Below are 23,305 nucleotides of genomic sequence, written 5' to 3' on the forward strand. Positions count from 1 at the left end.
CACGCGTGTATCTTTGTGTCCACAGAGAGCGGTACCTTTGATTAAATAAAGAAAAAAAAACACTAACTTAGTCACGTATAAAGGCGTGTCCTGTGTCGATTGTGTTTCGCCGCCGCTCAAATATTTTAAGGACAAAAATAACAATATACGAATAGGTAACAAAAACAAACATTCGCGTCGGGAAACTCTCGTGCGAGAGGAACCGAATCGACAATTGGGTGGGGGTGGGGGGGGGGAGGTATCGATTGAAAATTTGGCATTGTACCTATCCTATAGGAAAATATGAGAGAAATGCGTGTAAATTTTTCATAAATCCCACCTGACATGGATGCCAGTTCTTGGGGTCCCGACGAGTGATTATTATTACTAAGGCTAGTGTTATTGTTGGACTCCCTACCGGCCGCGGACCCCGTCGCTCTCTCCCCTGCCTCGTGGTCTTCCTTGCAATATAAAGCTCCACCGTCCCTTAACGCGAATTCGTCACCTGTGCGAAAATACAAAAAAAAAATTAATAAATCAAAACTGCATATGCATCGCCCATATGGCGTTGTTTGGTTCGACACAATTAAGTACGCATCGCATATAAACAAGGCTTCACAAATATAATATGTTTAATATACATACGTATGCCCCAAAGTGTAGATAAAAATATCATTAAAATGTGACTATTATGTATGCATAATAAATAATAGTTTATTTTAGTATGTTTGTATGTACATATACGTATATGCTTCAGAACAAGTGTACTTCTCGTTCGTTCATAAACATGCTAGTTTGTTCATACACGAACCATAAGTTTAGTTAAATTGTACACAACAAAAACAAACAAACTAGTTTGTTCAAGCACAAATTATCTATTAGGCAAAAGCTTACGTATTCACAATCATCTGTTCCATCCTCTACGTATGTAGATATGTATGCTTACCGTAGATTGAAATGTTTTAAAAAATCGGCAGAAATAAGAATTATAACAAACGTTTTAATGTGGTTTCCACAGGATTTCCCATTTTAAATAGTTGGCGGTTTGATATATCAAAGGTTTTGGGTGTCACCTGGTAGGAATCTACTAAACTTATAGTTCGTGTATGAACAAACTAGTATGTTTATGAACGAACCGAAGTGAACACTTGAACTGTAAAATAAATGTATATAAAATAATGTATGGTTTTACTATCAGGGATGACGTGAAATTGTCAATGATGTGCCATTCAAACATTATCACTAAAGTTGTGATGCATAAATATGGTACACAACCACTTTTTTTTATTATTAAACGTCATAACTAGTATTTAAAATTTGAATTTCGAAATTTTCAAAGTTTGAATTTTGTTGAAATTAAAAAGCTATTCGAAAATATTTTTATAAATAATGTAGATTCTTATTATTGAAAATATAATATGGAATGTAAATTCAACACTTAAAATCTAGCATTTTTTTTTTGGAATTAACTCAAATGTACGTATTTTCGAATAATATAAATCTGAATTAATTAAAAAATGTCAACGAATTTTAAAAACGGTTTCAATATTTAAATTGTTCGAAAATACCGTGCTTTCTTTGATTATTTTATAATAGTAATTTACAAACAGTTTATACTATTATTTAAAGAGCTGAAATGTGGGGGAGGAGAGTTTTTGTAATTAATCAAAAATTACATGATATAAAATGAGCATACATATGTACATATGAACATACATATATGGAGAGATTAAGAAAGGTACCAATTAGATAAACAATAAACAAAACTAAAAGCCAATCAGGGGTCTAAACGCGTTAGCTTATCTAATCGAATGTTTCCTAGCACGAATTTGATTCGCCGTTGCTTACGTACAATGCATACTTACATACATAGTTAAATTATAATCACACATTTCAAAGTAAATAAATACCTGGAATTAATTGTTTTGTACACGCACAACACCTAAAGCATTCTATATGGTAAATTTTCGTTTTGGCTCTCATAACAAAATCATTTTTATTGAACGAATTTCCACATTTGTCACATTTCGTGCCGAATAATCTGAAACAAAAACAATGCAATTTTAAACTTGGTACATATTATAAATCGTACATACACATATGTGATAGTAAGTAGAGTTCAACGACGTGTATAGACAGCGCGATAGGGTTACGCGTCGCGGGGGCGCATTTAACCCCAGCGAACCGCAAAGTTGTATGTTCAATATAAGGTTACACTGTTGGCACAGTTGGCTGGACCCCGAAGCTGAAGAGCAGGCATGGGAAGGGAATAAGTAGGAAACGCGGGAGGGGTCTCGGTCCTGACAACGGAAGCAAAATGGCAAAGCAAACACATCAGCGACTGAGAGGCCGCAGCTGACTATTTATATTTGGATCGGTTTTCGGAACAAAACAATGATACTGTTGAACTCATTTATACATAAAACGAAAAGAAAATTTAATTATTGTACAATTCTAGATAATTATTTATGTTTGTTTGAATATCTGTAGCATTGACAAGGCAAATATTAAAGAACATATTTGAATCCCCTATAATTTCAGTTTTTTTTAGCTTTACGTGATCTTATATTCGGAAGTGATATATCGGCTCATTTAAATCGCATATTTGGATTTTCTGAAAGCATTTTCCCCCTCGATTTATTTGTCTACTTGTTTCCTTTCAAGTCTAAAAATAAATGGTAGGTATGTACATACATTTAAGTCGCTTATATAATCGACAGAATCCAATACACGAACTCGATATATTTTTATATAAAATTCTCTTGAAAAAAAAAATATAACTTCTATCCCTGCGTACTATAAATAGATGTATATATGTATGTACTACGAAGGTAAAATCATGAGAAAATTTGGCTTAATTTAAACTAATGTAAATAGTTATAAATAAAAATGTTTGTAGTCTCATTTCAGCATATATTTTATCTCATAATAAAATTGAAGACTCACAAATTATAAATAGATTTTAAAACACTGAATCGTCCGTAATGAACCCCCAAACAATACAAAATTAGCTTGCAATACGATTATCAATTTTCAAATATTGACGCAAATCATATGAATTTGAATTTGAGCAATAAAAGAACTAGTAGGAATTTATATATTCCAAAAAAATAATTGCTAAGTCTTTAGGATTATTTCTAATTGACAAAATTACCTTCAACTTTTTCAGTACTCTGCCTACTACTTCTACCCTATAGAATTATACTACCGATCAAATATATGTAGTATGTACATATATGTATGTATATGGTCAGAATTTATATTACATTGGTTAGAATTTATATATACATACATATATGTATATATAACATTGGTCAGAATTTATATTGAATGGTCAGAATTTAAACTGTCATAATTTATTCTGAAAGAATCATTTTTTTCAGTTGGCAATAGTTTTGCTATTTTTATTCTGACCATATACTATTTTCATTTCAACCATTTGATTTTTATTCTGACCAAAAGTTGATTTAAATTCTGACCATTTAATTTGTTGCCTATATAATATATGTATGTATAGATATATCGTACGCATACAAAAGTAAAAAATGAAAAGAAGAGATAAATAATGAATACCTACACCTACACCTACAGTCAAGTATAGATTCTTTATCAAAACATTCTTTGATATTTCGTACATAGATTTATAAATATGAATTAACTGTAGGAAAAAATATTTTTAGTAAATAATATGTATTGTGAAAAATTAGACAGTAAAAATAAATTTCTGTATTATTTATATGTACATACATATATTATATTGTTTTATTTATCAATCAGTTTTCATGTAATGATTTTGTCACCTATTAAAATGCAACACAACTTACGACATATATTTACATACAAAGTGTTTCTATCAATAAAATTGAACTTCATAGCATTTATTACTTAATTTCACATATGAGCCGTTATAATTGAAAGTGACATAAGCCCACTTTTCCACATTTTGAGAAATATCTCGCAAAACATTAAATATAACGTTTTGCGTTTAAAAATATTTAAAAATACCGGTGACCTGTAATACGTTTATTCTGCTTTTCCGAGATTCTAGATATATCGAATTAAAATAAGTGATTACAATTTGTGAATTAAATCAAACATAAATAGCGTTTTCGAAACTGAAAATTGAAACACCGCCACTTTCAAATATAACGGCTCATATGTATAATCCGACGGTATATTTTTATTGTTAACTACCTATAAGTAAGTCGATTGAAACAAATACATACGAGTATTTCAAATCCCATACAAACGCTCGCACTATACGATCAGTCAATTTTCATATTTCATCCTATGTTTGCCGATGCTATTGACGAAGTAAGTACGGAGGGTTTTTCTTTGAAACGACCGCTTCGGAGGGCTTCTGTTCACTCGCTCGTTTTATAGGTACCCATAGGTAAGTGAAGTCAAACGTAAATTTGAGTGTATACCATACACACACACACACACACACCTCACATATCCGTATACGAGGGAGGTTTGCGTAGCTGGTTGATGATCGCTGGCTGCCATCGCGTGCCAAGCCCGTGGAGAAAAAAGCTTTTAGGTTGATTACACACGAGCCCCACGGGCCCTCCCATAAGTGCGAGCGAGACAAAACCACACAATCGACAATCTGCTAGAGCGAAACGAACGATGCAGTCGATGGGAGGGCCGCTGTGCACCAGTGGCTCTGCAACTTTCAGATCGACGAAACCCTCTAGATAGATTTTTTTTCATACGCGGAGTGTGCAAATGCAATCACACAAATAGAGTGAATTCAGGTGCAACGTAACGTGAATATACATATGTGGGTACACATAGGTACAAACATACATATGTAGTTGGTGTTTCAGAAAGATGGATATTTTACAGCTCGAGTTCAAAGATCTTTTGCGGGAGGTTTTTTTTGTTTTTGTTTTGTATCTTCGACGTAGATAAATGTGGCCGGAGTGCTTTGAAGTGTGGAATAGCGTAGTCCGGATGGAAATATTTTGGAAGGCCGTTTCGAAAATATTATGCGAGCGATAAAGAGGGACGAAAACACGCGCCAATAAGCCGCAATGAGCGTTAAGGAGAAAAGGACAAAATGCGATAGGGGAGTTTCTGACTTTCCGTGCACACCCCATTTATAAGGCATTATTATTCGGAAAGTACTATAAAATACTGATTTTGGGTACAGCCGAGCGAAAAATGTGCTTTCGGAAAATGCACCTATTCGCCTTTACCGCGTGCTTTTATTTATTGAGCACATAAAAGAAGTCTGGATTACTGGCTTATTTTTTTTTTTAATGATGGTTAGATTTTACAATAATCAGTTGAATGAAAAAATTGAGTGTGTAAATAAAAATGATTCATCGTATTTTTTAGAAATGTTATAATGTAACTTTTCTATAATTATTAGTATCGTTTTTATGATAACTATTTTTTTGTTTTATATTAAATTAGATTAAATTCTCCCTAATTACAAATTTCTAAGAAGAACGCTTTTTTGGCTATAAGAAGAAAATATAAAGTAAAAAAATTGCATATGCTAGCAAATTTATAAGTAGATATGCATTCATTTCGAAATACATACATATGTACGATCAAGTTACATACATATTTAGGTACATTCAATCAAAATCGATATAATAAGACCATTCTTTATTAAATATAATTAATTGAAAGATTTTTAAATAGAACGTAAGTAATATTATAGTTTTCTTATGATTTAAAAAATCATATTTAACAAGAATTTCAATAATATTTAATGGATATGATTTATTATAACAGGAAAAAATAATTATACGTGGAAGGTTCACTTATTTATAAACCTTACCGTTACAGAGCGTATGTAATATTTTTCCCAGTGAGAAATATTTTTTGTAGCATTTTATAGTAAGCTTATACAAAACGAGCGAATTATTTTTAGACACTTTCCTTAGAATTTCTCAGTGTTTGTCAAACATTTATTAATTACAATCTTTACTTATTTTTACTAGCATCTGACCACAAAAACAACAAAAAAATATATTTTGAAAACATGTATATCAATCACCTTTCTAAATAAAATAAATACCAATCCCATTGTAAATTTGTAAGAAAAAAAAAGCAAGAATTTTCATACGTATGTAGGTACATACATATGTACATATGTATATCGGACTAAAAAATGCTAAGAAGCACCCTAATTTTTTTCAGTATTATCTAGTTGTAAGCAGAAGTAATTTTTTAACATAAATGTGTATTTTAAATAAATATTACGTTATTAATTAAAAATGTAGTAAAATTTTCCATATAAGTAATAAATGTTAGCGTTTTACGATTACCGATTTATTTCCACGGAAAGAGGCTATTGTATATTATATGTTTATATACATATGTATGGGTATTAATTAACAAAACAGGCATCGCTACGTGTACCTAGGCATCGCGATAAATGTTTCGTGATGTGAAATTGATAATGATCCATTTTTAATTAAAGCTAGAAGCACGCCACGTTCGGTGGACGAAACCTTCGAAACGCAGCGTTTCCGACAGTTGCAGCGAATAAATTCATTAAATTTAATTACAACAATGAATTGGGTGGGTGGAATTATCATATTGAGTGTGAATACCTCGTATAATCTCTTTTACAATAGGTTTTTCCGTCTCTAACAAAGCAGGTGCAGGACTCGTCCAGAAATTGTCGACACTCCTGGCACTTGAGGCATGCTGCGTGCCATTCGAGGTCTGGAGCCACCCTCAAGATGTACTGGTCGTGGATTTGCCCTCCGCATCCGACACATAACGACAAGCGAAGTTTTTCTGCAAATACAAAATTCAAAAACTGATGAATATTCGGACAATTCAATGAATAACGCCCACGTTGCACATGTGTCAAAATAACGCTAGAACAACAAACAAGGATAAGTCGTATTACATATCTTGGCACTAACTAATTGAGTTCACTTAAGTAGACAATGTGTTTGTAAGCATAACATATTAGATGGAAAAGTTCGTTCGCAGTATCTCGAGCTATATCCACTGTACATTTTTGGATGCTAAAATTAGTGATTTGTGCCACGCATGTATTCCATAAGAAAAAAATGCTACTTCGTACGAGCTCCATGTTAATCTCCCCGAATCAAGTAATAAAAACAAAAAAAAAGTTACGCAGCAGTCTATAAAAGAAATATGAATTTTCATATTCGCAAAAAAATCATACGATATACATTATTTGGAATTCATTTTATCTGTTACAGTCAAGTGTTCACTCCAGTTTGTTCATGAACATACTCGTTTGTTCATACACGAACTATTGGTTTTAATTTTTAATTTTTTTAAGAACAAACGAAATGTACGCTTGGACTGTAACATATCTAACATTAAAGCCAAATTTGTTACCCGATTGATGGCAAATTTTTACGAAAAACTTCACAGACCTTCGAAATTTTCAGGAAATGTTTGGTTATACAATGTATTTTTTATACGTATAAGTATTTAAATAAAATGTACTCTACATAATTCTGTTTACAAAACCTTGTTTCAAATTTGACCTTAGAAAGAAAAACATCAAAACAAAGCCCATTTTTAATATTTGATTACGTAAATTAAATTACACAAATATAATTATTAACCATTTTTTTCTTAGAATTTGTGTTCAAATTTATGACGCATTTAATTCGAACACCGTTCCATAACACAATGACAAGACAATAATAATCGAACAATTCCGAATAAGCTTCCATTACAATCAAACTAGTTATTATAGCGAACAAACAAAGACGAAATTCTTGAAAGACGTATCTATTATACTTACATATATTTTAATATTAAACAAATATTTGACTTTTATATTTATTCCAAGTAAAATTCGTCACTTAAAACAAACGAGTTTGTACAAGATTTCCGATTGATCACTGATTAAAAAAAACACGATAGATAAACCGGTAAAAGTCGGAATTCTCGACAGGGCGGACCCTCTAGGCTCAGAAGCGAGGCTCGGTCGACCCGCTCCTTCCTGTCATCGGTTGCTCTTGGCGAGTACTATAAGTATTGCCGTGCCCTGAATTAACTCGACTTTTACCTGATGAAATACTCGCATATAATTTCAGACTTTTGGCCAGCGTACGGAAATATTCCACATATTACGAATGGAATATACACGCATTCGTTTGTGGTTCAATACAAATTCATCTAAATATGATATTTCAGTACGCAGCCCAACCGTCCGAAATTATATGCGAACCAGGCAGTATATGTCGGAGTATTTCATCAGGTAAAAGTCGAGTTAATTCAGGGCACGGAAATACTATTGGTATCGCAAAGAGTAGCCAATGACAGGAAGGAGCGGGTCGACCGAGCCTCGCTTCCGAGCCTAGAGGGTCCGCCCTGTCGAGAATTCCGACTTTTACTGAAAGACGTATTTACTTACATATATTTTAATATTATACAAATATTTGACATTTATTCCAAATAAAGTTCGACACTTAAAACAAACGAGTTTATACAAGATTTCCGATTGATCACTGATTAAAAAAAACACGATAGATAAACCGATACCATTACAATGTATGTATCGAGAAAACATCTACGTAGAAATGTGTAAATATTAAAAAAAATCCTTTCAATACCGAACCGTGATGCGTACACAAATCTCAAATTCCACAATTAAAGGATACAAAAAAAAGGTATTTGACCTCTGCAGCCAGTCTCCGAGGATAATTTCCTATTGATATTCAAGGCGTGTAGCAAAGCTGCTGGAGAGGGAGTGTAGGGCGGAGCTCGCATTCCGTCTTGCACTATTCGCACTAACAATAATCTATGCATCTCTCTCTGACATATTGCAGCACATGCTGTCAGAGCACGACGAGAACATACAAGCAAGGACTTCTCACTTGTAAACACAGAGCAAACAAGATATTCTGCACTCAAGTAACCACAAAGTCGGATCAATCCCCCAAAAACTTCCATATTTCATTTCATACGCTTATAAACCAAACCAAGCAATGACCGTGAGGAAAAATTCATTTTTATAAACAAAAAATTCATATTATTTTTATACGTAAGCTATGAGGGATAAATATTGTCTTAACCATACCTTAAATAACTGGAATAGCTACCGTGTAATATTATACGGAATAAGCTCGCTTGTAAGCCCCGTACGAGGTCCTGAACTTAATCTCACATAATACGATTAGGCATCGAGAGACATCCGTGAGATATTTTTTTGAAATACAGTGACACAGTGAGTAAAAACATTAAGCTCGACGGTGATTAAGCGAGCTTCGTAACGATCCGAGTGTTTTATTTTAAAATAAAAAATGATGTTTGTGTGAAAATTGTAATGGTAGGTTCAAAATATTATTACAGATATGAGTTGAATCGATGATGAGGTGGTCGTCAATTCAATTCAGCACTGATACGAAAGAGCCGGAACTAATTAAATATTTAATGAGGAAAAATCGTACATGAGATAGGTAGGTAGGTGTGTGTATGTAAGTATTATAGTTGTGTAGCAATAAAAAAAAAACAAACGTATCACGAAGTCGTTCAAAATCGTTTAACCTTTCAAAAGTTTGCACGATTGGGTTTATGAGGTCACTTTTTCAATTTAAAACACCTACACGTAATGCGAAATATGTCCTTTATGTTTAAAATATAAGTAAGTTCGGAAAACACGAATGTTCATTTGTTTTATTAAATTATAGACCTTTGTTTTCAGAATAAATGAATATCTTGAATTTAAAAGTCTTAATTGAGTGTAGAAAAAGGCTTTTAAAAGAAGTCACGCGACAACATTGCAATGGACTAGAAATTTGCGAGGTGAAGAGGACTTGATTTCACGATTAAGTGCAATTCTAAAAAAAGAACAGTAATGTTATAAGATTTTAAGTGCAAAAATGTATTAAAAAGATTATTTAAAATGTTTTTTTTTAAAAAACAAAAGACGTGTCGATTAAAAAAGTTGTAAGATTTAAACATGATGGCATTGCAAATATCCTCGTTAATTGAGGTCATTAAATATTGGAAAGCAGCTCAAAACTGACTCGTTCCACATATCTTTAATATTTTTTTGTTAATACTTCAAGTCGTACATTGAAACATTCAAATAGTACAATGTTAGAATAAAACTAATAAAATCTTGGCACTATACAGAAAATATATATTCTACCATTTTACAGTAGTAGCACCTAGTAGTTTTAAAATCACTAAAGATTCAAACTAAAATTCAGCCACAGCACATATAGCTCGATTGTTGTGTTAAAGCTAACCACCGAGAGGTTCCTGGGTTGACTTCGATTAAATATAATTTATTCAGAGTATTTCTGCAGTGCTACTTGTCAGACTCCAAGTCAATCATTTTCTATAAGAGTTAATCAATTTATCTTATTTAATTGTTGAAACAGTTCTTTATCAAATTGGCAAAACTATCTTACCTACTATTTTTGTCACCACTATTTGAATATTGTAAGCTATAAGTTTATTATAAACCTACAAGTTAAATACCATAGGGGCACCTCAGGGACAACCCGTAATGGCATCATGAGAAAATATAAATTAAAAAAAATAATAAAAAACATACTAAATGATTCTTAAAAAGCAGTTCCTTAAGTTTTTTAGATAATTTCTTAGAAGCTATCACTTCATTGAATTCAAAGAAGCTAGACATGATTTTCCGAAATAATTTTAGTAAGTTATAGGAAAGTAGGTTCAATTTGATGAATAATTGCTTAGAAGAATACGTATAAACAAGGAATTTGATTATTCTACGAAACATATTAGTATAACATCTCGAGTCAAGCTACATACGTATTACAAAAAAATTACGATTCTTAGAGCTCATTATAATTATATTACTTATTTTCACAGCAGATGTGAAAAATGATACGTTTAAGACATAAAGAAACTGTGAAATCTTTCAGATGCCTAAAGTATGTAGCATAGATGGATGCCTAACACACATACACACACAATGGAGCGAGTGATTGACAATGGACAGGACCAAGAGGTGTGAGTAGACAAGAAGATAGAAGATATACGAGCACGATACTTGAATGGTGCCTAAGAGAATGTAAGTCCAATTCAACTAGGTAGACTACACGAACGTTTTAGTGTAACGAGACAAAATGGAAGCTTGTTGGAGAGGCTTTCATCCAGATAAATTAACAATGATTAGCTGATAGAAATCGAAACTTAAATCGACACTTAGCATACATATGTACATATATGAATACACGAGAGAGTGTACTTGGCAGTAAGCAATACGAATTACAAGAGCGTTGTAATTCTTGACTTAATGAGACTTCCATACAGTAATGAGCAGTACAGATGGAGCAAATTAAAATTGAAGTCATCGAAAAATATTTATTTCATAGAACATGAACACTCGCCTTTACAGATCGCTCCAAAGCGACGAGTGCACTTATACAGATACAATACAGTCAATCAATATATGTACGTTGTATACAATGCGAATTAATACAAACATCCACGGTGACATCTATGGAGAAATTTTTGCAGCATTTTATAATCAAATTGACGAACCTCAAGATGATGAATAGCTAGAGATTATCAAAAGGGAATAGCAATGGAGATGCTATTTTTTTGTACAGGAACCTTTTCAATGAAAATCAGAACAAATTGGCAAACTCTGATAAGAAACGATCGACCTAGAGTCACAAACTTAGGTCTGGCCAGCAGCGGGACTCCAGTGGAACACGAACCCGTGACCTATACTATGCTAACCACAAGTCGACACCGCTGGTTATATATACTGTCTCAAGTACACTGGTGTATATATGTATATATATTTGGGGTAGATTCACCGAGTTATGAGCATTTAAGGAGGGGTGGCACATAATGCACTGTAGTCCATACGTACATACATTGTCATGGTGCTTACAATAAATAGTAGGCTCGTTAATTAAACGTTGATCCCTCGCTGCGAGTTGGTAAAATGGTGTGTTTGTCGCGGCGATGTGCATGATTGAATAAAATAAATAATAGGATGGAATCACGTCCCGCAAGATAAACAGGGGCCTCGAGGAGCCTCCGCCGAGCTACATCTGCAGACGAACACGAGAAAAAGAAGCGAAGCAGATAACGCTGGAGCCGGGCCACGCTGGTCGACAGACACACAACTTCCACAACTTCACCACGGCTACCTTCCTCAAAACACGCACCTTCGTTTTGTATCGATCAACAATTGCATACAATGAAGCTCTCGACGCAAACTCGCAATAATCCTTTTAATCTCTATATGTACCTATGTACATACATATGTAGATAGCAACCAGTTTCCGTTTCCACATTCGAATCAACTGATTATTTGAAGTCGACTTTTGGCTCTTTGGTAGGGTGAGTGCAAGGTGAACAGAAATATTGTGTTTCTCGCATTCATAGTAAAGTAAAGGGTTATAATTAGACCTTGTTAGAGAGTTTTAATTACAGTACTAACTAAGCTGAATTGGCAACAAGTCAGTAGTATGAGAAAAGTAACGATGAGTATTTATTTTTATGCCAGGTATGTCTATGTTTCATTGTGATATAATTAAGCCGATGAATAAATATATAAAGCTTAGTTGAATTTCCAGGTCAATATACGAATATTTCAAATTGTTATGCTTTGATTGTATGTATTGTATTTATTGACTCATTGTTAGTTTGGTTCTAGAAAAAGGTCTCGTTTATACTATTTTATGATATAATTAGTGGTTTTACCCGGATTCGCTCGGTATTTGTAGTATAAGTCGTTTAAACATGGTTAATCTGAATTGGAATCGAAATCGATGTCGATATTGTCGTCATAGACAATTTGATTTTTTTGATAACGTCACCGATTCTACCACCCAAAGTTCTTACATACAAAGTCTCTTTCGAAATTATTTATTATATAATACGCCTGAATTATGTATTAGAATTTTGTTTTATTTATTTATTTACATATATATGTATACGTACATATGTATGCATATTATTACTAGTAGAGCTATCAATATGGGTTGAACGCTTCGTGTACATATCGAGGTTGCCAAAAACACATATCTAAACGAATTATCTAAATACCTACATACGTAGGTATTGCTTCTTAGAAAAAAAGGCATTTTATTTGAGGATATAATAGTCAAATTTCTTAAAAAGATTTAGAGTAGATCTTTTTTATACTATGATAAAATATTTAATGCCACGTTTAGCGAAAATTGAGTAACTAGGTAGAATGATAAAAGGTCCGTTGTTATTTTAGAGATTGAGGAAATAGACTCAATTGAACTACTCTGTACTATAAATAGTTTAAAATAATCAAAGTAAATGACAATGTTTTATTTTAGCTTGCAGTATTTTTAAATAAATTGAAAATACTATTTTCAATTGAAACACATTTTTAAGTAATTAAATAATATTGCAAAGTTAGTGGCGACTGAAAACAAGAATGGACAGAGAGGAAAACAAAACGACCCTTAATCGGAGTCGATGATGCCGTGGAATGCCAAAAAAAATGGAAAAATCGTCTCACATCATCTCATTCCAGAAAGTTTTACGAAGAACAACGATAAAAGAAGAATCTTTTGCAACTTATTATCTAACTTTCCCAGTTTCACAACTCGAAAACTTTTTCCACAAAATGTAAATGAAAAATAACATGCAAATAATCTAAGCCATAATAACAATATGTAAGATGAATTTACAGAATTGATCGTTCAGCGGATTGATTACTACATATTATATAACGCGCGCCACAGTGCTACTAGCGCTGTCGATGGCCATTAGTACATCGATCCGACGAGACAAAACGAGACAGGAATAGTAAACATAGTCGAGATATCTGACAGGAACAAATCCAGTCTGCGTAATATTACGATATGTTTGAGAAAGTACTAGCCGGCATGTGAGATGCACTTCTGAAGTGTACAACTCAGATTGATGAACAATTCCCAAGCAACATACATACTACAGATCTGCACTCAGTCGAGTATGTACATATATTGAAAAACGTATTGTTTATTAAGAGAAGTTATATTTCAAAAATGAAAAATACACAATATCATATAAAGTTAACTACTGTATTTACATACAAGCACTCCATGATATTAGCATAGATGTATATACTTGCTGAATGAGTTTTGTATAGAAAGTCCCCTTCGAATGTTTTAATTTGATACTATATAGATATACATACCTACTACATATTTACTAAAGTAAGTATCTCTATTATTTAATTTAATATATAAGGAAATTGAGTAATACAAATGATGAAAATTTTAATACTTCTTCCAATTAAAGCTCAATATGATAATATTTTTTTTTTTATCAACCAAGTGGCTCAGAAACTGTTTATTTTTATATATTTTTTTATTTGAGAATATATATGTAGAATTTGCATGTACATATATGTATGTAAATGAGTTAAAATATAGCACAATCAATACTTTACTAATTATGAAAAAAAGCTGAAGTTGGCGCAAAAGAATCATAGGTATCGTTCGTTGGTTTCTCTAGAAGTTATTGGATTAATACTGATGAATATTTCCTGAGACTAACTGATTGTAAGTATTGTAGTATCCAATGTATTTATGGAAATATGCCTTATTTTAGATTTAGAGAAGCAAGTGAAGATACTAATATGAAAATAGGCGGGATAAATGATTAATTAAATGAAATTGAATATGAGTCGTAAGACAATAAATGAATGAGAAAGCACTGTGGACTATACTTAATAGTGAAATCAGATCGATGAATGTACCCCAGAGTAGTTGAAGAATAGAGCCATTAAATTGGAGAGGCTTTCATTCAACAGTAGGTGGTGAGTAGGTAAATTGATCAACACAGTTACTTACACTCCAGATTATTTAACATGAATCAATAAGAAATTGATTACGAAATATACTTATTGTTTAAATTTTCACCGTCAAGTGCCACTATAGTGAGTTTTAAAACAAATGGAAGTTGCATAAATGCACTCGTCGCTAATTAAACGATGCAAATCTGTATTTAGACAACCCTTACGAAATGCTCGTTTTTTTCATATGCATGTCAGTGTGTGTGCAATGATCGGATTATAACCGGTTCGAAGACGATCTGCATTCATATACCTATGTATATAAAAGCGTATGCAAGAACCACTTCTTAAAAATACTCGGCGAATGTGATAATTAAAAATTATTATTGAAGAGTCTAGTGAAAAAAATTACGATATCGCAAAAATCAATGGATTGATTTCGATATTTTAGAAATGCGGAATTAGTATTTTATGTTTTGTTTTTCAATTCGCTCGCTAATGTTTGGGAATTGATAATAATTATTTATACACGTGAGAGCGAACTGTTCACCGTCAACCAAATAACGTGATTGACAATGATTCACGTGCTAAGAATGCGGTTACACGACTTCTTATGGACACCATATTGCTCACAATATTTCATTCTTTGTTTCAGAATTAAAATCACCCGTTTTAATTATATCATTACGAACCTTATCCATTTCTAATACTACATTGAATGTTAGAGTGCATTTTTTTAAGCAATGGCGTCCTCTAATTTTATCAGTTGTACTCGTATATACTAATATATGAAAGTAGATATCGTTCAAATTCTACATAGAAGATTTCTGAAATACCCCTACCTACCATTTTCTGAAATCCACAATCTTTCTTTGGAAAATCAATGATATGTATATAGATATAATATTTGAACAACCAAGCCTATGTTTTTTGGATACTAATAATCGTATTTGAGTACACACTTTTGAACATACAAGAATTGATAACGTATTATTTTTTTTAAATTGTAAGCAGATAAGTAATATACTATGTATGTACCTATAGAACTGTGTATTGGTGTATTGAAGGTTTTCATTATACGATTAGTTTATTTTGAAAGTTAGATAGTTACATTGAAATATGCGAAATACTACATCATTGTCATCATCATCATTTGGCATTCACTGTAGGACGAAGGCCTCTCTAACACGCTTCCATTCTTCTCTGTTTTGGGCAACTCTCATCTATCTAATCCCAATTTTTTTTCTAATTCATCTAATCATCTACCCTGTGGCTTTTCATGCATCCTTTTACGTTCTCTCACGTATCATTCTAGTACTTGTTTTGTTCATCTATGGTTCGTTCTTCTAGCTCTGTGATTGCCATTGCCATTTCAATAGGTATCTTTATTTTATTAAATATATAATTTCTAAATTATGTACTTTTAATGTTGAATACGTCTTCACAATACCATATTATTTTAATACGTTGGTATCTAAGGATCATATTGTTTTAAAAATATATTAAAGTGTCGGTATTCCTTAGACTACGACGCAACGGGGTTATTCCAATTATCCAAAGTGATAAATTGTCAAACTGTAGAATTGCATAGTGTATATATATATATTATATGTACATACAAGCATTCATTGATATATGGGTACATCTCTACATATTATACATATACGGATTTAGAAGAAAATATTAAAATAATATTTCGAAAATGTGTAATACGTACATACCTATAAGTATAAGGAAATAAAGCATCATTTAATTTATAACGATTGACATACATACATACATGTCTAATGTGTACATATGGTTAACAGAAGAAACCCATTTTTGGATTATATGTATGTATATGATATTAGATACAATTTAACAGTAAGGTGAAAATATAAAAAAATAGGTCAAGTTTATTTCGATTTCTGTTTACATTATTTCGTATGAAAAAAGTTTTATTTACAAACACAAATCTTGAAGTGAGATACGTATCGATCAAATCGTGCAGTGTTTACACAACATTTTTATCACACAATCAATGAAAAAAAAACGATAAATTGCACAAAAGCGATAAGATGTGATGCAGTTCGTAGCGAAAATGCGACAATCGAAAATCATACAAACTTAGTTCAGTTCTCGGCTCATTACAAGCGCAGATAAAACTCACCGGGTGGATGCCACGCATTCCGGACCGATTGATTTATGCAAAATCTTTTTCACCTGCTCCCGAAATGCATCTGCACATGCAAACGCGTAGCAAAACGGCCAAAAAGTTCGCACGTGAAAATATATCCAATTAAATTTTGAAAAAGTCGCCAAAGCAAACGGGGCCAAATACTCGTTGATTAATTAACTAATTAATATGAATCTTCGTTCGCGACTTGTCGACGTATTTCAGCGCGGTCAAAGCTTCCGAAAAGGAAGTAGCTCCTTGGCGATTACAAAAGTGTCAATTATTTTACTCTCGTATCGATTAAGCTCCAACTGACCGCGAAACGTACGACGATAATTAAATACGTACATATTATACATGGTGAAATATTTATTACCCGTTGGCAATTTTATATACAAATTGAAGCGGATGAAAAAAAAATCGGCGCAAAAAACATCGCGATGACATACATACATTGCAACTAATTAACTAATTTATGTCATTAAATTAAATCAGTGCTCGCATCTAGAGAGTTTTACCGATGTCAAATGTATAAAACCGATGATAGGAACCCTATTTTCAATTTGATAGCGAAATGACAATCGTTATATTTTTATGGGTCACTAAATCTTTTAGATCTAATTTCAATCTGCATACAGTAAAAGCTATTTAATGTTTTAGAACGTAATTGCAGGGGTTCCCAACTTTAATGTGGTGTGGGCACATTCGAGATTGAGAAAAATAGTGGCGGGCACAAGCCGGATTAAAAAAAATTAAATATTAAAATTGAATATTTATTTTTTTACATATTTGGTACTGTTTTATTTTGAATTTACAGATTTTTATAAATAAAGAAATAACAGTTCAATTAATGCGGTTTTTGAAATTGCTTTTCGTATGCTAAAGATTCGCACAAATATGTGGATCCAAAACAGGATTTAATTTTTTAGACCCTTTTTTCCCAAAGAGTGTACTTTTTATAATCAGCTTATGATTTGTAGGTATGTATGTATCTATATGATGCTATTTTGAATTTCGAAAACCTATTTTTCAATGTTTAATGTTTTGTCATGAAAAAGATCTGCTATGGATTTAACAATTTTCATTTAACTATTAGTGAAGTAAAAATATATATGAGTGATAATGGGAGATAAAGATAAAGTTATGAGCGTTTAAACAATTAAAATCTGACAAAACGAGTGGGGGGGTGGAAAGTCAAACAAACAAGGCTACTGGCCATTGGCGGTGAATGAGCTGTTACTGTTTCCAAATTTTTTGGATTCTTAAACGTGTTTATTACGTTTATTTTTCACCATCGAACTAGCGGAAGCAATTTAAATCTCCATTGGTGACCAAACCGATATGGCAGCGGCATGAAAAATGCAGCGTAGGCCATCGACACTTTTCCATCGGTGATATTAATGATTTTTTATCAATTCCTAAAACTATGTAATACGCTATGTATGTATGTATGTATGTATGTATTTACATATATATGTTATCACCAGCAGCTAATATAGGTACATAGAGTTGTGCTTCGAACTCATCTCTGGTATTACAATGTGTGATTTTGCTGCACAAATGACTTCTATGTATTATAAACCTACTTTTAGAACTTTGAAAGAAAGGTTATAAAGGTAAAATGTATCGTATTGTACCTTAGAAGTATGTAGCATAGCTTGAAGTGAACGTCATATAATTTCATATTCGAAGTCTTAAATCCGTCTCAATCGGCATCTGAATGGATCGAGAATGCATCTTCACATTCCACCATTGTGGCATCCACTTGAATGAAGACGAATAGATAACATTCATCTGCACATACATACATATACAGTACTGGACGTTCACAGAAATAAACGCGAATGCATCTCGTGTAAAGTTTCAACGGCATCAAAGAATATAACACGCGCGTTCCAAAGAAGAGAATACATATGTAAATAAAAATAGAACGGAAAATGTTTGAGATGCTCCGATGTGGTTTTATCATCTTTTCTCACAATTTTCTGTCGATTTCCAGGTAGCGTCACATTTTCGAACGTGTGATCTAAGCGTTTCCTATTGTGAGGCTCACCTGGCTTATACACTCTTCGAAGTTCGAAAAAAAAATGAGAAAAACTAGTTCAGATGTTGTTCTAGGCTTCAAAACTCGAGCCGCTTCCTATTTGAACAAACCGAACCGCTGTAAAGTTATGCCTTTTTAATATATCAATACTACTTACTTACATGTTCAAATTCATAATCGTATCGTGTAGTACTTTGTTATGGACAGGAGGTTTAATTTGAAGCTGTAAACTGATTATGACACTGAAAGTTAACAGAACTTTTTGCTGTACGCAGTCTTTCGTCATATTTTACACCTATCATTGTTTCATAATTATTTTAAAAATATTTCATTCATATCCTTATACATTAATAGCTTTTCTTACAAGTGTAAACTTTTTCCGACTATGACGCAGTCGATACAATAATCAAATTGCACAATTCTGTACGTATCATATAATATTTTTAGTTGTTTATTAGGTCATAATTTTTGTTGTTGAATAATAAATAAAAAATAGATTTTTATTTCAAGGAAAAGTGCAATTATAATTGCTACATTTTATTCAGATTTTTAGCAATATATTTTCAATATTGTTTATATATTTTTATTATTTAAATTGCGATTAAAAGGTTTTTTGAATACATAGGTATGTAATTTCCATTCATTTTCGTCGTTTAGTGATTTTTTTGATTTCAATGATTCCCGATTTCAACAATTGAATACTTCTATATTATTTTCACATCAAATATCTATAATCGAATCGAATCTAATACTGTGCAAAACTGTTCGACAGCAATAATTTATTACCTAAATATTATATATATATTTCTTGAAGGTACATATAATATATTTTATGCGTTTGTGAGAAAAATAAGCCGAAAAAAGGCAAACATCGATCTGAAATAGACAGTTCGGGAGGGATCGTCTTGAAGTAGGGGTATGGCGTTTCAAATTACCCTGTTTGGTTTTGCTGTGGTGTCAAACGATCTCTTTGGGTCGTTTGTTTTCTTTGGGATATAAAATAACATTGTCTCACCATTATAAAACAGTCGCATACATCAATACGAAATTTACGAAAGGTATGAAGAATAGGAAAACACGAGGAAATTAGTTCGTGCGATATATGTACATACATACACATTTAATTAATAAGTAGGACGTGTCGTGTGATTCCTGTTTCAAAAATTTCATTAAAAGCATATGAAAGTTTTTATACGGCAATATTAGAAAGGTATTGGACAGTAAAAGTAATTCACATGCACCTGGGGGTGTAGTTGGCTTTGGTGTTCATACATACATATATATGTACATATTATACATACATATATGAGGCTAATCGTAAAAAAATCATTAAAGATAATTTTATTTGTCGATCGCAATATTATACTTGAATGCATAGCGGAGACTTTAATTATATACATTATACTTTATGGCGAATTGAGTACAAAGCTAGGTTTTGTTTTTGTAAAAGTATCTATCGAGATTTCATGGCAATCCGTGCATATTTACATTTTTTTTGTGACCTAATGTCTACTTACATTCAAGATATATTTTACAATAATTAATGCAAAATAGCCATTTAATTGCACATTTGCATTGAAGTGTGTCAAACTTTTTATTAGTTTATTATGGGTAATGAGCAATAATCACACGGCAAGTTATACTGCTCAATGTACATATATTTATTTTGAATCTATCAAAGACGTCTAATTTATTTATTTAATTCAATACATTAAAATTGATAAAATATGAGAAATAAATGTGCAAAGTAATATTTAAATGTATTTATATGCGATGAAATTAAAAGCACCAACAAATAAAGTTGGACGCGTTAGGAATAAACATAGGGTCGACCGAATGTACAGAAAAATACACTATCTGAGTCGGTCAGAGTGCACGTGTGCATGGAAATATTAATCACTGTAATTTCCCTGTCAACACAAGGACGTATTCAACGTAGACTAATCGAAGTCAGTTTTTTACAATTGCAAAAGTATTTAAAAAAGTTTATTCCTTTTAAATATATTTTTCAGTATTATTTATATAAAAAATAGTATTATAAAGTTGTTGGTCATTAAAATATTATTCATTACTCTTCCTAACAATTAATTATTCGAAAATATAATGTATTTGTTCATCAGTCACAAACTTTCATTGATTATAGAAAAACTAGTTAAAAAAAACATCTTAAATTTTCATGCGTATTAAAAAGTTCAATAATATAATATACATATAGTTATGAATATATCCATTTGAAAAAGTACATACATACTACAAAATGTAATGTTCTTTCTTTTCTATCAGTACAATCATACATACACATTTATGTATATGTATAGTTTTGCTTCGCCTTCATGGATTCAGTGCCGGTTTTAGGGGGGGGGGGCTGGGTCGGGCGGCGCCCGAGGGCGCCAGTTAAGTTAGGGCGCCGCACGATGCGCCAAAGGCGCTCTCAAATTTAAAATTAGAGCGCCAAAAGTTCTCATTCTCCGACGAAAGGGTCTCTTAGACTGTATTCGTTGGGGGGGGTGGTGGCCTCATGTTGAGGGATTTAAGGGTCAAATTCCTTGACCTTTAAAGCGGGCTTAGTATACAAAATTTTAGATCAGAGCGCTGAAGGAATATTTTTTTCTAAGAGTGCTTAGAAAAAAATTGCCCGAGGGCGCCATTGGGTGTAAGGCCGGTACTGCATGGATTCAAAACCAGCATCTCAGTAGTTAGAGTATGTTGCAACAACTGAAAGGTCCCAAGTTTAAGCCCTCGATAGAAAAAATCATACATTGTGTGATTTGAAGTATCTGTGGTGCTGCTGGTTAGATTTGTATCAAGTCGATCGTTTCCTATCAAAGTTTTCTCTAATTTAATTGTTGAAACGGTTCCTCATAAATTGGATACCTCCCCTCAATCTGTCACTTCTGTCTGACTTATATCCATTTATACCAATGTCATACATATGTATATGTATATTACAAAATTACAGGTTTGGCCATAAGTATCGATTTGGGGCAACCTGTTTTGATACTGGTAGAAATGAAAGAAAATTTAATTTAATTTTTAATTTAAAACGCCCAAATATATGTATGTTTTTCTATAATATAAAATAGAGATCAGTTATTCAGTCTATGGCTCGGATCATCGGATCATCTTTGAGGGTTAATCGACATAAAGGCGAGCGAGCGCCAGATCGACCTGTCTTTCCAGGGTTGAGAAGCAGTGTCGGGTAACAGGTAACTGACAAACACTGACATTTGAGTGTGTATAGGTATATACATATATAGATGTGTATATATGTGTATATGCAGACAAAGGCCGCCGCGGTAGAGGGCGCTAATTCTGGCCGGCCTGTGTCAACAGACCGCCCAGCCGACTATCTTACACCTATACACTGGACAAACTAAGGTTGCCAACAGACTATACAATTCCATTTTTCATTTCTCATCTTTCTTTGGTATTATACATAAACGGATTAGGGTTTGAACGTTGGGAGTTGTGAAAATTAATTTCGTACCCTTTGGTGGATAATTGTCTTTTGGTTTATAATTGGTCCTATCTACACGGAGGCAGTAGCTTAGTCGAGTAGTGCTATAAACTTAAATCATGTGGATGGTTATATACTTGTCATTTTTTTAAAGATGAGTAAAGTTTTGGGTCCACTTTAAGCGACATGACGTCGTAAATTTTTTTTCATACCACTTTTTTACTATAGGCATTATAGTATATTGACCTGAATATCGTGTCTTAAAATGCCTAATGACTAAAAAGCGGACCCAGAGCGCGCTGTTCATTGTTCACATGTTGTAAATGCATTGTTAAAGGTTTGCCGAACCTTTTTTACAAAGCATTTACAATAATGGAAAAATAGACGGCGCGCTTTTGGTCCTACCTCTACTAATGACCACGAAACTTCTATTGTTGGCTTGTATACAAATAACGCACAAAATAATATTTATATTATTCTATGCTACTATGTATTGAAAGTTTGTTTGAAGTATCGGACGCTACTATAAGCTAAATAGTATTAGAAAAATATTATTTAGCTATTTACTATATTTGTTTCTTATTTTATATATATACATACATATAGAAGATATAATGTTTCACATCGACAAGTCATTCAAAAGGACCATAAGTGCAAAAATGGAAATCTTGGGTTGAGAACGCAAAAAAAAACTCGTGTATTTCATAATTTTGGTGTACAAAATTTGGCACATCTGTAAAAAGACCAGAAGTGCTAAAATAAGACTTTTTTTTTAATAAAAATATTTAAAACAACCTTTCTTTTCGCCATTACAACAAAATAATTGCATACTCCAGACAATATTTTTAATATTTAAAATATTTTAAAACTTCAAAATTGCACTTGTGGTTATCTTGCACTACATGATCGATATATGTATGTATTTATGTACATGGCATAACTTCCTGGCAA

At 32.4% G+C, this 23,305-nt stretch overlaps 1 protein-coding gene across 5 annotated transcripts in view; it reads right to left on the minus strand.

The window, feature by feature from the left end:
- Window positions 1-23,305, minus strand: part of tup (LIM1_Isl and LIM2_Isl domain-containing protein tup) — an 86,733-nt gene that overhangs the window by 10,062 nt on the left and 53,366 nt on the right. For 3 of the 5 annotated variants that reach the window (XM_077440272.1, XM_077440271.1, XM_077440273.1), the window contains 3 exons: window positions 6,555-6,744; window positions 1,890-2,020; window positions 320-484 (listed from right to left, as the gene is read on the minus strand). In XM_077440272.1, the coding sequence (XP_077296398.1) occupies window positions 320-484; window positions 1,890-2,020; window positions 6,555-6,744 (486 nt within the window). The remainder of the gene's footprint in view (window positions 1-319; window positions 485-1,889; window positions 2,021-6,554; window positions 6,745-23,305) is intronic. The other 2 variants (XM_077440275.1, XM_077440274.1) reach the window with 1 other exon arrangement.

The sequence above is a fragment of the Arctopsyche grandis genome, chromosome 10 (genome assembly GCF_051622035.1).
Source record: "Arctopsyche grandis isolate Sample6627 chromosome 10, ASM5162203v2, whole genome shotgun sequence".
Taxonomy (NCBI): domain Eukaryota; kingdom Metazoa; phylum Arthropoda; class Insecta; order Trichoptera; family Hydropsychidae; genus Arctopsyche; species Arctopsyche grandis.